General features: G+C 36.9%; 1 protein-coding gene across 4 annotated transcripts in view; it reads left to right on the forward strand.

The window, feature by feature from the left end:
• The window catches only part of TOGARAM1 (TOG array regulator of axonemal microtubules 1), an 80,565-nt gene that overhangs the window by 9,770 nt on the left and 54,766 nt on the right, over positions 1–16,029 (forward strand). For all 4 annotated transcript variants that reach the window (XM_059181998.1, XM_059181996.1, XM_059181995.1 and 1 more), the window contains exons 2-4: positions 5,147–5,303; positions 9,769–9,903; positions 15,563–15,868. In XM_059181998.1, the coding sequence (XP_059037981.1) occupies positions 5,147–5,303; positions 9,769–9,903; positions 15,563–15,868 (598 nt within the window). The remainder of the gene's footprint in view (positions 1–5,146; positions 5,304–9,768; positions 9,904–15,562; positions 15,869–16,029) is intronic.

Below are 16,029 nucleotides of genomic sequence, written 5' to 3' on the forward strand. Positions count from 1 at the left end.
TTTTTTTTCCCAATGTCCATATCTTATATAGAAATGGCATTGAATTTTCCTAGTTTTTAAAAAAGCTAAGCTTGGGGCGCCTGGGTGGCTCAGTGGGTTGAGCCGCTGCCTTTGGCTCAGGTCATAATCTCAGGGTCCTGGGATCGAGTCCCGCATCGGGCTCTCTGCTCAGCAGGGAGCCTGCTTCCCGCTCTCTCTCTCTCTCTGCCAGTCTCTCTACCTACCTGTGATCTCTCTCTGTCAAATAAATAAATAAAATCTTTAAAAAAAAAAAAAAATTAAATAAATAAATAAATAAGCTAAACTTTCTTGAGGTTTGGAAAACTATGAAATATTCTTTTGTTTAGCTTTTGGAAATCATTATTTCTCTGAATGTGTCTAATTTATAATTAAACTTCTTAACTGTCCTTTAGCCTCAGAGTTCTAAAGTAATATTAATGTACAGTTACTCAGTTATTTAGAGAAATTGAAGAAAGCTGACAACTAAATCCATTGAATGTTATAGATTTTGTTTCCTTTCATCTTTGCTATAGGAATTTGATTTTTGTAGATATTAACCGGTAAATATTGGGCCCATTCTAAGTAAACGTGAAAAAACCCCAAGTTTTGGATGGGGAAAAAGAGATCTGGTTATTAGTGTAAAGGAGCTCATATCAGTACATTTAAAAATACTTAAACAAGGGGCACGTGGGTGGCTCAGTCAGTTAAGCATCTGCTTCGGCTCTGGTCATGATCTCAGGGTGCTGGAATCGAGTCCCACATTGGGCTCTCTGCTCAGCGGAGAGTCTGCTTTTCCTTCTCCCACTGCTGCTCCCACTGCTTGTACTCTCTCGCTCATACACTTTCTCTTTCTCTCTCAAATAGTCTTTAAAAATAAATAAATAAAATTAAAATTTTAAAAATACTTAAAATGAAACAAGAGGGGACTGAGGAGGGAGACAAACTATAAGAGACTCTTAATCTTAGGAAACAAACTGAGGGCTGCTGGATGAGGGTGAAGGGGTAAAGGGATAGGGTGGCTGGGTGATGGACACTGGGGAGGGTATGTGCTATGGTGAGTGCTGTGATTGTGCAAGACTAATGATTCACAGACCTGTACCCCTGAAACAAATAATACATTATATGTTAATTTTTAAAAATACTTAAATGGAGCACACCCCAACGAGATTGCAGATGCCTATTGGCTCCCTGTTATCCAGCAGAAATCACATAATAGATCATAAAATCAAAACCCATTTCTACCATTGCTTCTATCTGTGTGGAAGCTATTGTCCCTGTGTCCAATTAAAGTCAGAACCAGAAAGAGGCTTTACCAAGAATCAGATTCACTGTGCAAGAGCCATATTGCTCAGTCAGTTACATGAGGAAAGGTTAACTGGACTCAAGGGCCCATGTCTCAGAAAAGGTACACTTGTAGGTTGTGTGTTTGAGTCTCATTTCAGACCCAGAAAAGCAGCATATTAGTGAAATTTCCAGAAATAAATATCAAACAAGGAGTCAGAAATACTTGGTTTGTTATTTGCAATGTTGTTTGTGTTCTTACATGTAAGAGAGTCAGCTAATTGGCTAAGTAAAGGGAAAACTGAAATAGTCTCATTTAAATTATTTTGTGGGTAAACTGGTTAGCTGACAGCTACAGAAAGTTCAGTTTGGGTATTCTGCCTTGTGTGGGAAGCCTATGGATATCAAAGAAACCACCATTTTAGTTGTTTTAAAAAGGTATTTAAGCCGTGTAACATTTCTAAGGTCTGCCAGTCCCCTTCAGTCAGCACTGCTACCTTAAGCCAGAAATGCGCCATTTCTGTCATCGGAATTTCTTCCTTATCATTAAAAAAAATTTTTTTGGAAGCAACCAAATGTTCCATAATAAGAGAATGGCATGCCTAGTCAATGGAATATTATGCAGTCTCTAAAAATGTACTAGGATATGTACATAACAATGTTCACTACAAGATTATAATACTGAAAAGTTGTGCATAGAAAATGTCCATCAGTAGGGATCTATGAGTTCAACAATAATGCATAATACTGGGCAACCGTTAGAAAGAATAAGCAGATATGTATGGATTACATGGAAGGATGTCTATAATATGATGAGCACTTACTGTGTGCCAGAGTATTATGTGATCTATTTTTGTTTCTTAAGAATACATTATTGAGAGTTGCAGGGTGGCTCCCTTGATTAAACTTCGACTCTCCATTTTTGGCTCAGGTCATGATCTCAGAACTGTGAGATGAGCCCCCCGCATCTGATTTCACACTGAGCAGGGAGTCTGCTGGAGATTCTCTCCCTCTTCCCCTGTGTCCCCATTCCCTCACATGTATGTACATGTACTCTCTCTAAAGTGAATGGATAAGTCTTTTTTGAAAAAATAGTTTTTGGAGGTATGTTTATATATAGAAAAAGATCTGTTAAAGAGTTTATCATCAAAATTCTAATGAAAAGATTACCAAAGAAGAATTTTATATCTTCTATATTTTTAGCGTTTTTTTACAATGAGCAGTATACTGTTTTTGTAATTGAAGTTTATAGCATTTATAAGAGGTTTTAGCAACATGGAAGTAGTTTTATGATAATGTTAAGTGCAAAAGTGAGATATAAAACTTCGTATCTAGTAACACAACCATGTTTTCTTCAAGTGTTTTTAAAAACACAAATATGGGGCAGCTGGTGGCTCTGATGGTTAAGTTCCGCCTTCGGCTCAGGTCGTGATTCTGGGGTCCTGAGATGGAGCCCCACATAGAACTCCTTGCTCAGCAGAGAGCCTGCTTCTCCCTCTCCTCCTCCCCCTGCTTGTGCTCTCTTTCTCTTAAAAAAAAAAAAAAAAATAGAATAAGTCAACTAGACAAGCAGAGAGAGTCAAGTATCATATGGTTTCACTTACTTTTGGAGCATAAGGAATAGCATGGAGGACATTGGGAGATGGAGAGGAGAAGTGAGATGGGGGAAATTGGAGGGGGAGACAAACCATGAGAAACTGTGGACTCTGAGAAACAAACTGAGGGGTTTGGAGGGGAGGGTGTGGGGGGTTGGGTAAGCCTGGTGGCGGGTATTAAGGAGGGCATGTATTGCATGGAGCACTAGGTGTGGTACATAAATCCATGAATTTTGGAGCACTGAAAAGAAATAAAATAAAATGGAAAAAACACATAAAGTTTTCAAAGAAAAAAGAAAAACAGAGTTGTTTCAGAAGGAGACTTAAGGTAATCAGAACTTTTTTTTTTTTTTTTTTTTAGAGAGAGAGAGAGCAAGAGCGCATGAACAAGTGAGCAAGTAGCGTGGAAGGTGCAAGGGGAGAGAGAGAATCTTGAGCAGGCTCCATGGCCAGCATGGAGACCAATGCAAGGCTCCGTTTCATGACCCTGGGATCATGACCTGAGCTGAAATCAGGAGTCATGTGCTTATCTGGCAGAACCACCCAGGATAGGTCTTGATCTCAAAGTCAGGAGTTCAGGACCTGTGTTGGGCTCCTTGCTGGGCATATGGAGCCCACCTAAAGAAAAAAAAATGTATTCCCTTCTGTAGGATTATTTCTTGATTACTCACTATTTTAACAGAGTTAGTATGTCTTAATGTGTCTAATCAAAAGTTGACTGTAATTGGTTTCATTTTTATCCCATTTAATATAAACTATTGTATAATCAGTCATAGAAATTGTAATACTGTACTCTGAGAAAGTGAAGTCAGGTTTTTTTTTCATTTCAGGCATTATTTATTTTTCTTTATTTTCTGGGTTAATTTTTGAAGATGTTAACTCGTTTTTCAGAAAATTTGTTAAGGAAAAACAGGTTATCCGAGGATTTGGTAGTTCATAGTCTTGTAATAGTCAATTAGCAAAGAAGTTTTCAAATAGACATATCTTTAATTTTATTGTTTTTCATTGTTATTCGATATTTGGCAAAGTTTGCAGAGAAGCCTTATAGCTAACTACATGTCTAGATTTGATTGTGTCTGTAAGCTTTAAATAAATATATAGGCAGTAAGTATAATTTATGTTCATTCAACTTTTTCTTTTAAGTTTTTAAGGTTACATATTTATTTATTTTTAAATAATTTCTGTACCCAACGTGCAGCTCGAACTTGCACCCCCAGGATCAAGAGTCACATACTCTTTTGACTGAGCTAGCCAGGCACCGCTGTTCTCTCAATTTTTTAAATATGCTATAACCATATTGAATGTGAAGTGATCCAGAACAATTGAGGTCATCATTGGTGAAGAATTCTGAACCCTTGGGGGTGCTGGGTGGCTCAGTGGGTTAAACCTCTGCCTTTGGCTCAGGTCATGATTTCAGGGTCCTGGGATTGAGCTCCGCATCAGGCTCTCTGCTCATCAGGAAGCCTGCTTTTCCCTATCTGCCTGCCTTTCTGCCTCCTTGTGATACCTCTCTCTCTCTCTCTCTGTCAAATAAATAAATAAAAATCTTAAAAATTAAAAAAAAAAAAAGAAAAGAATTCTGAATACTTGGATCTTGCTCTCACTTAGTTCTTGCTCTCACTTAGTCCCATAGCACTTTTGTACCTTAAGGATCAAAAGGGACATGTGAAAAAAAAATTGGATACTATAAAGTACTAGACTTATGTCAAGTATCAGGCACTTGGTTTCATCTAAAAAATCTATCCTAAGAAAACCTCCTAAGGGAACTGTGACATAGGTTACCATTTTTATTTGGGCTACAGAATATGGGTAGTAAATTTGTCACAGTAAGACTAATAGAGTGGAGTGCTTACTGGTTCAATGACCTTCAGTTGGCATTTACTGCATAATACTCAAGGACGGCATAGTGTGATAGTCTACACTCCTAAATCAGAAATGTTCTTTGCTGTATTCAAGTTGTCTTTTAATTCTTTCTGTCATTTACATTCTTTCCTTCCCAGCTGCCAGATTTGTACTTTAGGAAGGTAAGGTGCAGAAAATGTTTGGGGTAAAATAATAAGAAAGAGACAAAAATTTAGCATTTCTATCATGGAATGAAAAATACTGTTAGTGTACCATACGATATTTGGATGTTTATTTATATCATTGTATATTTGATAAATTTAGTATTTTTTAATCTGAATTTCATAATTGAGTCTAAATTATTCTGTCATATTTATTACCAAGAAGATGTAACACATATTTGATAATTTTTTATTCTCTTCTTATAGTTTTCAGCATATGATTTCATCCCATCTCCAAAATTAAAGCCCTCTCAAGGAATTCCAGTAAATGATGATTTATGTTTTAGCAGAAAAAGAGTGTCAAGAAACTTATTTCAGAATAGTCAAGATTATAACCCAGATTCTCTTCCTGTATGTGCTGCTGGTAAGTAAAAGGTCCAGGTAATGGACATGTTGAAACTATCTTAAAGGTTTCTCTAAACTTAATAATTCCTTTAAGAGCTCAAAGAATTTATAATCTTGTAGACAATTCAGATTCAATAAATATTTGTTAAAGATATGATAGGAATGGGGCACCTGGGTGCCTTAGTCCATTGAGTGTCCAACTCTTAATTTTGGCTCAGGTCGTGATTTCAGGGTCATGAGATCAAGCCCTATGTCTAGCTCTGCACTGGGTGTGGAGCCTGCTTGGGATTCTCTCTCCCTCTCATCCCATACACTTGTTTGTGCCTGCTCACTCTCTCTCTCTTTCTTTCAAAAAAAACAAAAAAAAATCTAATAAGAATGGACACTTTGACATAATTGTCTCCTAAGGCTCTGGGAGGGTTTCTCACTGAAACCGTTTAAGTACTAATGTAAGGCAGTATTTACTTGATCAACAATCCATATTTATTGAGTGTCTCATATGTGTCAGATATTTTACTAGGTACTGGGAATATGGCAGTCAACAAAAAAGGGAAAACTTTCTTCATAATAAACTTGCATTCTAATTGGAGCAAAGCAGACATTAAATAAATGCAAAGCATAGTAGGTTAGATGGTGATAAATGCTATGGAGAAAAATAAAGCAGAGAAGCGGAAATGGAGAAAGGGCTATTTTAAATAATGTGGTGAAAGAAGGCCACATTCAGAAAGAGAATATTTGAAGAAAACCACACAAGTATCGAGAGAAGAAAAAATAATACAGGAAGAGGGAATAGTACAGAATGCAGAACATGTTTGAGAAAGATCAAAGAGGCTAGTTAGTCTGGAATGAAATCAGTAAAGGTTAGAGAAGTAGAAAATGAAATTAAAGAGGTAATAAGGGTCCTTATTTATAAGGTCTAGTGGACTATTTAATGAACTCTGGCTTTTACTCTGAGTGAGGAACATTTTGAGAAAAGAGGTAACATATGTTGCCTTATATTTTCTAGGCATGTTTTGGATGTTACATTTAAAATAGAGCTAAGAAGGGCACTTGGGTGGCTCAGTCAGTCAAGTGTCCAACTCTTGATTTTGGCTCAGGTCATGAATCTCACTGTGGTGATATCCAGTCCCAGGTCTGGGTCCATGCTCAGAGAGAGTCTGCTTGAGATTCTCTCCCTCTTCCTCTGCCTTTCCTGCCCCTGCCCCCAGCATCTCCCTCAAATAAATAAATAAATCTTTTAAAAATAAATAAATAGACTTAAGGAGGGCAAGGGTGAAAACAGGGTAGAATTGATGGAAGTTTAACCAGGCTAGCAGTGAATGTAGTGAAAGCAGTTAGATACTAACCATATGTCATAGGTAGAGTTGATATGATCTGCTGATGGCTTGGGTATGGAATATGTGAAAGAGAGAAGTAAAGAGTGCTCTAAGGTTTTTTGGTCAGAGCAACAGAAAGATGTTTGTCTAAGTAAGTGTTATAGAAAGTAAATATTATGGTAGTTTAAAGGACATGGTCATTGTCATGGGCCATATCAGTTAGAAAAGGCACTGAAGAGGAGGTAATTATAATGCATCTTTTGAGGATGTATATGATATAAGCAGTTAGAGGTGAGTTGTGAGGAGAGCAGAGGTTTACATTAGGAATGGGCTTGGGATATTCTAGGAGCTGTGTAAAGAAGGCATGATTCATTTTAGATGGTAGAGAATAAATTTGGATATGGGGAACCCTTCTGTACTAGGCTCAGAAATTTGAACTCATGCTTATAAGCTATATGGAACTAATGGGAGATTGTTTTCATTAAGGAAAAAAGAAGCTAGGGTGATAAGGTTGGTTATAAATCAAATAGCAATCAGGAAAATATGACCACTGGATGTAGAAGATGAAGATAGGGAATAGAAAAAGATTTCAAGATTTAGCACACAGGTAATTACAAAAAGGGTAATGTGATGACAAAACAAAGCCAGTTGGGAAGGAAAAGTGGTTTATAACATAAAGATTTAGTTTTTTATAATTGTTTATTTGATATCCAGATGATATCATTTATTGAAATGTGTTAGCTATGAGTCCAGGAACAAAATTTAGAGAATGTTTTTTACCACAGGAGAATTTATATACCTTTATGCAGTAAAAGTCCATAATATTTTCATACAAAAATGACTGTTAGACAGATTATGTAGTTTTAATGTCTAAGAGAGTAAAAGAAATGCAAGAATATATCCAGTTATGGGGAGCCTGGGTGGCTCAGTGGGTTAAAGCCTCTTGACTTCAGCTCAGGTCATGATCTCAGGGTCCTGGAATGGAAGCCCTCGTCGGGCTCTCTGCTCAGTGGGGAGCCTGCTTCCTCCTCTCTCTCTGCCTGCCTCTCTGCCTACTTGTGATCTCTCTCTCTTTCTCTGTCAAATAACTAAATAAAATCTTTAAAAAAAAAAAAAAAGAATATATCCAGCTATGCTCATACCATTAGTTAGGATTTTTATAAGGCTCATGCTTTCTCATGCTTTCTGTACTGTTGAGGGCTCTCACCTAGTTGTATAGATTTAAAATAACTGGAAAGTAAGACATCATATAACCTGATGCCAGATTGGATGACATGAATTATAAATACTGTAGGGATTTAAGAAAGGAAAAGGTGATAGAAGTGGTGAAGTGGTGATGAAGTGGTTTGAGAAAACTCCAGGAAAAGTTGGGCATGAGCTGGACCTTAAAAAAGGGAGAGGTTTGGGGCACCTGGGTGGCTCAGTGGGTTAAAGCCTCTGCCTTCGGCTCAGGTCATGATCCCAGGGTCCTGGGATCGAGCCTTGCATCGGGCTGTCTGCTCAGTGGACTGCCTGCATTTTCCTCTCTCTCTCTGCCTGCCTCTCTGCTTACTTGTGATCTCTGTCTGTCAGATAAATAAAATTAAAAAAAAAAAAGCGGGGGGGAGAGGTTTGTGATTGATTGGCAGTGAAGAAAGAGAGGGACTCTTATAGATAGGGCTAAAGTAGAACCAAAGCATGGAGGTGAAAATTACTTTAGAAGGTGTCCAGCACATGAAGGTTAAAGGAGCTTAAAATCAAAGGGAGGTAATTTTATAAATCATAAAATTTTAGAACTTATATAAAGGACCCGCAGTAAGCAATAACCTTAACAAGCCAAGGGAAAGAGATCTTGGAAATATGGCCACATAAGCTTGGAAACTATGTGAATGCTGTGTTACATGTTAGGAAACAAACTAGAAGAGTTCTGCAGTACGACATTTTTGTATAATATATACTACAAATGTCAGGAAGAAGGAAAATCAGCCCAGGAAACAACAGATGTTGGTGAGGATGAGAAGAAGGGAAATCCTCTTACATTGTTGGTGTGAATGCAAACTGGTACAGCGACTCTGGAAAACAGAGTGGTGATTCCTCAAAAAGTTAAAAATAAAAAATAAAATAAAATAAAAAGTTAAAAATAAAACTATCCTATGATCCAGTAATTGCAGTACTAGATGTTTACCCAAAGGTACAAAAATAATGACTTGAAGGGACACATGCACATTTTATAGCAGCATTTTCATGTTTATAGCAGCATTTTCAACAATTGCCAAATTATGGAAGGAGCCCAAGTGTCCATTGACTGATACATGGATAAAGAAGATGTGGTATAGGTGTCTGAGGGGCTCAGTTGGTTAATCGGCTCTTAAGGCTCAGGGTGCTGGTATCGAGCCCCTTTGTTGGGCTCCCTGCTGAGCAGGGAGTCTGCTTCTCCCTCTTCCTCTGCTGTTTCCCCTGCTTGTGCTCTCTTGCTCTGTCAGATAAGTAATATCTTAAAAAAAAAAAAGAAAAGAAAAGAATGAAATCTTGCTATTTGCAATGATGTGGTTGGAGCTAGAGAGTACTATGCTAGGTAAAATAAGTCAGAGAAAGACAAATACCATATGATTTCACTCATATGTGGAATTTGAGAAACAAACAGGTGAACATAAGGAGAGAAAAAAGAGAAGCAAACCGTAAAACAGTTTTAACTATGGAGAACAAACTGAGGGTTGCTGGAGGATGTTGAGGGGATGGATGGATGTAGAGGGTACTTGTTGGGATGAGCACTGGGTATTATATATATAAGTGACAGATCACTAAATTCTACTTCTGAAACTAATACTACACTCTATGTTAACTAACTGGAATTTAAGTAAAAACTTGGGGGGGAAAGAAGGAAAGCAAGGTCTGGAGAAATGTTCCATGGTAAGGCAGTATGTAGAAAGAGTTTTTGTGTATATTTTTCAATATACCTTTCTTTGTACTTTTGCAGTCTCTTCTGTTCTTTAACCCATGATACCAATCAGATATGCTCATAGCAAAAACTGTCCCTTTCTTGCCTACTTAGTTCACTGTACAGTTACTCCTGTAGTTATTCCTATGCAAATGAAATCAATACTTATGAAATTTAATGTATTCATGAAATAAAGTTAATATTTAACTTTAAGAAAAACATTTATGTTTTTCTCTTCCTTCTCTTCAAAGGCAGTACTGGGACTCATCAGACAAATGTTTCTGGGAAGTGTGGACAACTTGGATTTTCACAGATATGTGGGAAAACTGGCAGTGTGGATTCTGACTTACAGTACCTAGGAACAACTAACAGTCATCAAGATAAAGGTTTAATTTCCAACTTTATTTGGATACAAAGATTTATAAATATTATGTAGGATATCCAAGTGTAGCTTACATGTTATTTTGTGTAATTTTATTCATTGCAAAAAACTTATATATTTTTTTTAAAAACTTACATTTTTAGTAACAGTTTTAATAACATTTTTTCATAACTTACCCTAAAATGTTAGATTGAATAATCTTAATGTAAATATAAGTGGTAGAAATTAGAGGGTTTAGAAACTCATGGTAGAAATGAGCATTTTATTTTTTTTATTTTATTTTTTTTATTTTTTTAAAGATTTTATTTATTCATTTGACAGAGAGAGATCACAAGTAGGCAGAGAGGCAGGCAGAGAGAGAGGAGGAAGCAGGCTCCCTGCTGAGCAGAGAGCCCGATGCGGGATTCGATCCCAGGACCCTGAGATCATGACCTGAGCCGAAGGCAGTGGCTTAACCCACTGAGCCACCCAGGCGCCCAGAAATGAGCATTTTAATACCAAGTAATTAAAAACATTATTCATTAAAAAGTACTGTGTTAGCAGAAGACAGTTATGTTCTGTAGCAGTTTTAACTTTTCCTTTTTCCTTTTTGAAAGAGATTATGCAAGTTGAGGGGAAGAGGGAGAATCTTAAGCATTCTCCATGCCCAGTGTGGAGCCACACTGGGTTCAGTCTCACATTCCTGAGATCATGACCTGAGCTGAAATCAAGAGTTGGATGCTTAACTGACAGAGCCACTTGGGTGTCCCAGCAGTTTTACCTTTTAAGGCTGTTGAGAATTTATTAAGCCCCCTGTTAGGAACCATAACTTCTTGATTAGCTGTCATTTCAGATATCTTATATATCTCTAAGATAGAGAACAAAAGGAAGGGCTTGAGGCTGACTGTCAGTTATATGAATTTTTGATTTGAAGGGGTTTCTTAAATGTCTGTGTTAAGTAATAGCTTTATCAATTATTATTTAGAGGTAGGATCATATGAAATATTTTTAGAGGTATTTTAATTTTTGTTAAATATCCTTTACTAAAGTTTTTGAATGATAGGGACATATCTCTGTCTTTATTTGTCAATGAAAAGTAATGCTCATTTGAAATCAATAAGGAAGATTTGTTAATATAGTACTTAAATTTTAGCAACCCTTTCCTCTACCCACTACAAGGGCCTTATGACTCCATAAAGTTTTTCTTTATGGTGTCATTCCCAATAAAACAGTTCATTTTTCTTAATGAAAGAGATATTTCCTAAATTTTGACTAGATTCCCTGGGGACTTGTGATTAGTAGAAGCAGTGAAGATTCTCTCTGTTGCTTAGTCTGTTCCTGTTTACGATGTCCCCCAAATGATTACATTACCTTTGATAACTACCTCCACTCTCAGTGTTTAATCAGATCTTTGAGGCTCTGGTTTTCTGTAACCTCTCAGAATACCTGTAAGAGCAGTACTAAAGGGATATCAAGTTCTTCCAGAATCAGCATTTAACTTAATAGTAGGTGTACATTAAAAAGTCTGTTAAGACCACCACCATGTTGGGGCATGTTGGGTGGCTCAGTGGTTTAAGCCTCTGCCTTCAGCTCAGGTCATGATCACAGGGTCCTGGGATTGAGCCCCACATCAGGTTCTGTGCTCAGATCACCTGGCAGTCATCACAAGTGTACTTCTTAATCCCCATCACCGATTTAATCCACCCCCAAACCTGCCTCCCTTCTGTTTCTTGGTTTCCCTTTTTTTTACCCCCTTTGCTCATTTGTTTTGTTTCTTAAATTCCACATATGAGTGAAATCATATGGCAATTGTGTTTCTCTGATTGTCTTATTTCGCTTAGCATAATACTTTCTAGCTCCATCCATGTCATTCCAAATGGCAAGATTTCATTCTTTATATGGTTGAGTAATATTCCTGTGTGTGTGTGTGTGTGTGTGTGTGTTGTGTGTGTGTATCTACCACATTTTCTTTATCCATTCATCAATAGATGGGACACTTGGGCTATTTCTGTACTTCGGCTATTATAGATAATGCTGCTATAAACATCACAGTGCATGTATCCCTTTGAATTAGTATTTTTGTATTCTTTGGGTAAATACCCAGTAGTGTAATTGCAGGGTGTTAGGGTAGCTCTAATTTTAACTTTTTGAGGAACCTCCATACTGTTTTCCAGAGTGGCCTCACCAGTTTGCATTCCCACCAACAGTACAAGAGGATTCCCCTTTCTCTACATCCTCACCAATACCTGTTGTTCCCTGTGTTGTTGATTTTAGTTATTTAGTTATCCTGACAGGTGTGAGGTATTAGTAGTTTTGATTTACATTTCCCTGATGATCAGTGATGCTGAGCATTTTTTCATGTGTCTGTTGGCCATCTGGATGTCTTCTGTATATTTTTAATTGGATTATGAAATGCTATTTTTAAGAGCCATACCTAAAACATGTCAAAAGAGAATGGGAGAAAGTAAAGCATGGAAAAGATATACCAGGCAAATAGTCAAAGATAGCAATTATAAAAATACAGATATTCGGGAAAACATGCACACTAAAGGTATAAATATTTTTAGGGCTAAAGATTATCATCATATTGAAAAAAGAACAAGAAGAGATAAGACTTTGCTAAAATCATTTGGAGGTGGGGAAGAGTGTGTGTGACAGAATTATAAGGAGAAAATTAACAAATCCACAAATGTCCACACATCAATAGAAAATTTAAATAGAGGGACAACTGGACGCCTCAGTCAGTTAAGTGTCTGCTTCCTTGGGCTCAGGTCATGATCCCAGGGTACTAGGATCCAACCCCACATTGGGCTTCCTGCTCAGTGGAGAGTCTGCTTCTCCCTCTGCTCTTTCTCCTGCTTGTGTTCTCCCTTTTCCCCTCAAATAAATAAATAAGTAAAATCTTAAAAGAAAACTTAAATAGAATAAAGAAGTTTTAGATTAGGTGATACAGAGTAATGAACAACACAATTAATAAACTTGTGAAAGTTGTCTCAGAAATGGAAAACCTCAATAGACCTGTAATCATTGAAGAAATTTTTTTTAAAAAATTTATCCCTACACACACAAAAATGACAAAAATATTCCAGGTTCAGATGGTGTTCCTAGTATTCTGTCAAACCTTCAAAAAGAGATAAAGCCTATCTTAAACAAACTGAAAGAATTAAAAAAGAAAGTTTTCCTGCTTTATTTTATGAGATGAGTATAGCCTTAATTCCATGACCCCATAAAGTTAATGAATAAAGGGAAAAAATGGTGGCCCAGTCTTACCTTCATGGAAGACAAAGTCCCAAAAATGTATTAGCAAATGGAATCTAGCAATGTGGTTTTAAAATGTGTATGTTATATATTATGTGCAAGTAATCTTCCAGAAACTGCTATATTTTTAACATCACAGAAAGGAGGCAGACCATATAAATGTGTCGATAGATGTGGTTATATCATGCTTAGCGAAATAAGTCATGCAGAGAAACACAACTATCATATGATCTCCCTGATATGAGGAAGTGGTGATACAACATGGGGGCTTAAGTGGGTAGGAGAAGAATAGATAGATGTGGTTAAAATTCAACATCTGTGCATGGTTACAAACTTCTAACAAACTATAAATAACTTTCTTAACCTGATATCTGTTAATACCTATAGCAACTATATTTAGTATTAAAGTATTAAAATTCACTTTAAAGTCAAGAATAAGACAAAATGCTCACTGTTACCATTGCTTTTGAAAATGATACTAATCCCTTTAGTATTGGGAAGCAGGCACTGTTCTGGAATATAAGATCAGAATCTAGTAGAGGAGAAAATAAAGAAACAAGAACAGAAGTGACTTCTGTGAGGAAAAATAAAGTACGATAGGAGACAGAATGTGATAAGGAAAGTTTCTGTGAGTGAAATGTTTAAGCAGAACCCCAAATGAAGTGAGGGAGTGAGTTACATTGATACCTGGAAAAATCCAGGAAGAGAGCATTCCGGGAAAAGAGAATAATCAAAGTACAAAAGCTCTGAAGTAGGACCACATTTGGCTTATTGGAGAAATAGGAAGGTCAGTATATTGAGTGAGAGGGAGAGTAATCTTCAGAGGTAACTTGGGGCCTTGTGGGATATAGTGAGGATTTGGGATTTTATTCTGAGTGGGATGGGAAGTGTTGAGAGGTTTTTGAGAGGAAACAAAAATAGCCTGATTTGACTGTTTTAAAAGGATCAGAGTTACTGTATAGAGAAAAGGCTTAGTAAGAATGGGGGCAGGGTGCAAATCAAACTAGTGAGGATATGGCTATTGTAAAGGCCAGAGATGATATGGCTTGTATTAGAAAGGAAGCAATGGAAGTGGTGAAAAGTAGTTGGATTCTGATGTACAAAGTAGCCATAAAGTTTGGAAGCATAGATAATTTTATAATGTATGCTCATGTAATATGAATAAGCCATTTACTCTGTATTCACCTAAGTTTTCAGACTCAGTGATCACCCTGTGTTGCTAATGTTGATTTACTAATGGATTAGATATGAGGTTTGTGAGAAGAATCAAGGATGAGTCCAGTGTTGTTGGCCTGAGCAACTTGAGGAATAGAGCTGCCATTTACCAAGAAGAGTAGATTTTACTGGGAAATCAATAGTTTGGTTTTGAACATGTTACATTTGGGTCATCTGTCTTTTTAAAGAGGATGTTGAGTGGCTTTTGATATGAAGTCTGGATACAAAGGAAAATCTGTGCTAAAAATTTGGGAGTCATTCTACTCCCTATCTAGGAAGAACTTAGTTCAAAATTAAAAGTATAACATTTGTAGAGGAAGAAACAAAAATTGTCATTACTCTCAGATAAAATGTGGTACAATGTGATAATTAAGAGCACTTGGAAGCCACAGTGCCGGGGTCTGTATCCTAGCTTTATGATTTCCTAATGTGTGATTTTTGGCAATTTAGTTATCCCTCCTGCGTTTTTTCTTTTAGTCTATAAGATGAGTACGTACCCCCTCAGGGTTCTTGTGAGGATCAGATTACTTAATACACACAAAGTGTTTAGAACACCACTTGCTCGGGGCGGGGGGGGGGGGGGAAGAACACCACTTGACATGTAGTAAAGTGCTAGGTATTAGCTCCCATCATTATCATTTTCATAGTTGCCATCATTATCATTATGAAAATTACTAGATTACCTACAAAGATAATCTAAAAACATATACAGAAAACTGTTAAAATATTAAACGATTTAGCAAGGTTGCCAGAATATAAAGGTCAATAAAGTTCCTAGACACCAGCAACTTTTAGAAAATATAATTTTTAAGAAAAAAAAATTACAGTACCGGAACGTGGTTGGCTCAGTTGGTTAAGCAGCTGCCTTCAGCTCAGGTCATGATCCCAGCATCCTGGGATCGAGTCCCACATCGGGCTCCTTGCTCGGCAGGGAGCCTGCTTCTCCCTCTGCCTCTGCCTGCCATTCTGTCTGCCTGTGCTCGCTTTCTCTCCCTCTCTCTCTCTGACTAATAAATAAAAAAAAATCTTTAAAAAATTTAAAAAAATTAAAAAAAAACATGGCACTGGGAAAAGTGCGCTATCTATTTAGAAAAAAATTAGATCTTTACCTCACACTGTACAAAAAGATATAAAGTTTAAGAAAAGCAAACCAGCTTTAAACTCTTAGATGTATATACATAAATAACATATTTTCTTTTGTTTTATTACAGTGTATGCTAGCCTGAATTTTGCCCCTAAGTCACAGCAGACCTTTGGTAGCCAGACAGAACGTACTTCTTCATATTCTGGTCTAAGTGCAAGTCCAGGATGTTTCATCCTTCCATCCTATCCTCTCTCATCACCTCGAACTAGTCCAAAGCACACATCTCTTACCGTATCTCCAAAGAAATCTCAGGATACTTCTGTTAACTTCTCCAATTCCTGGCCTCTTAAAAGCTTTGAAGGACTACCAAAGCCAAGTCCACAGAAAAAGCTTGTCAGCCAAAAATCGTCTGACCCTCCAGGTAGAAATGATGGTAAAAATTAATACTTTCTTCAAATTTATTTGTGTTTTTGAAATATTACTTTGGAGTTAGGGTTGTTAGATCTTTAAGAACTGGCATTTTATTTCTCTGAATTAGGAAGCATCTAGGAAAATATTTAATAGTATGTTAAATAAATCAAACATGTTATATAA

The sequence above is a fragment of the Mustela lutreola genome, chromosome 7, assembly GCF_030435805.1.
Source record: "Mustela lutreola isolate mMusLut2 chromosome 7, mMusLut2.pri, whole genome shotgun sequence".
NCBI classification, from domain to species: domain Eukaryota; kingdom Metazoa; phylum Chordata; class Mammalia; order Carnivora; family Mustelidae; genus Mustela; species Mustela lutreola.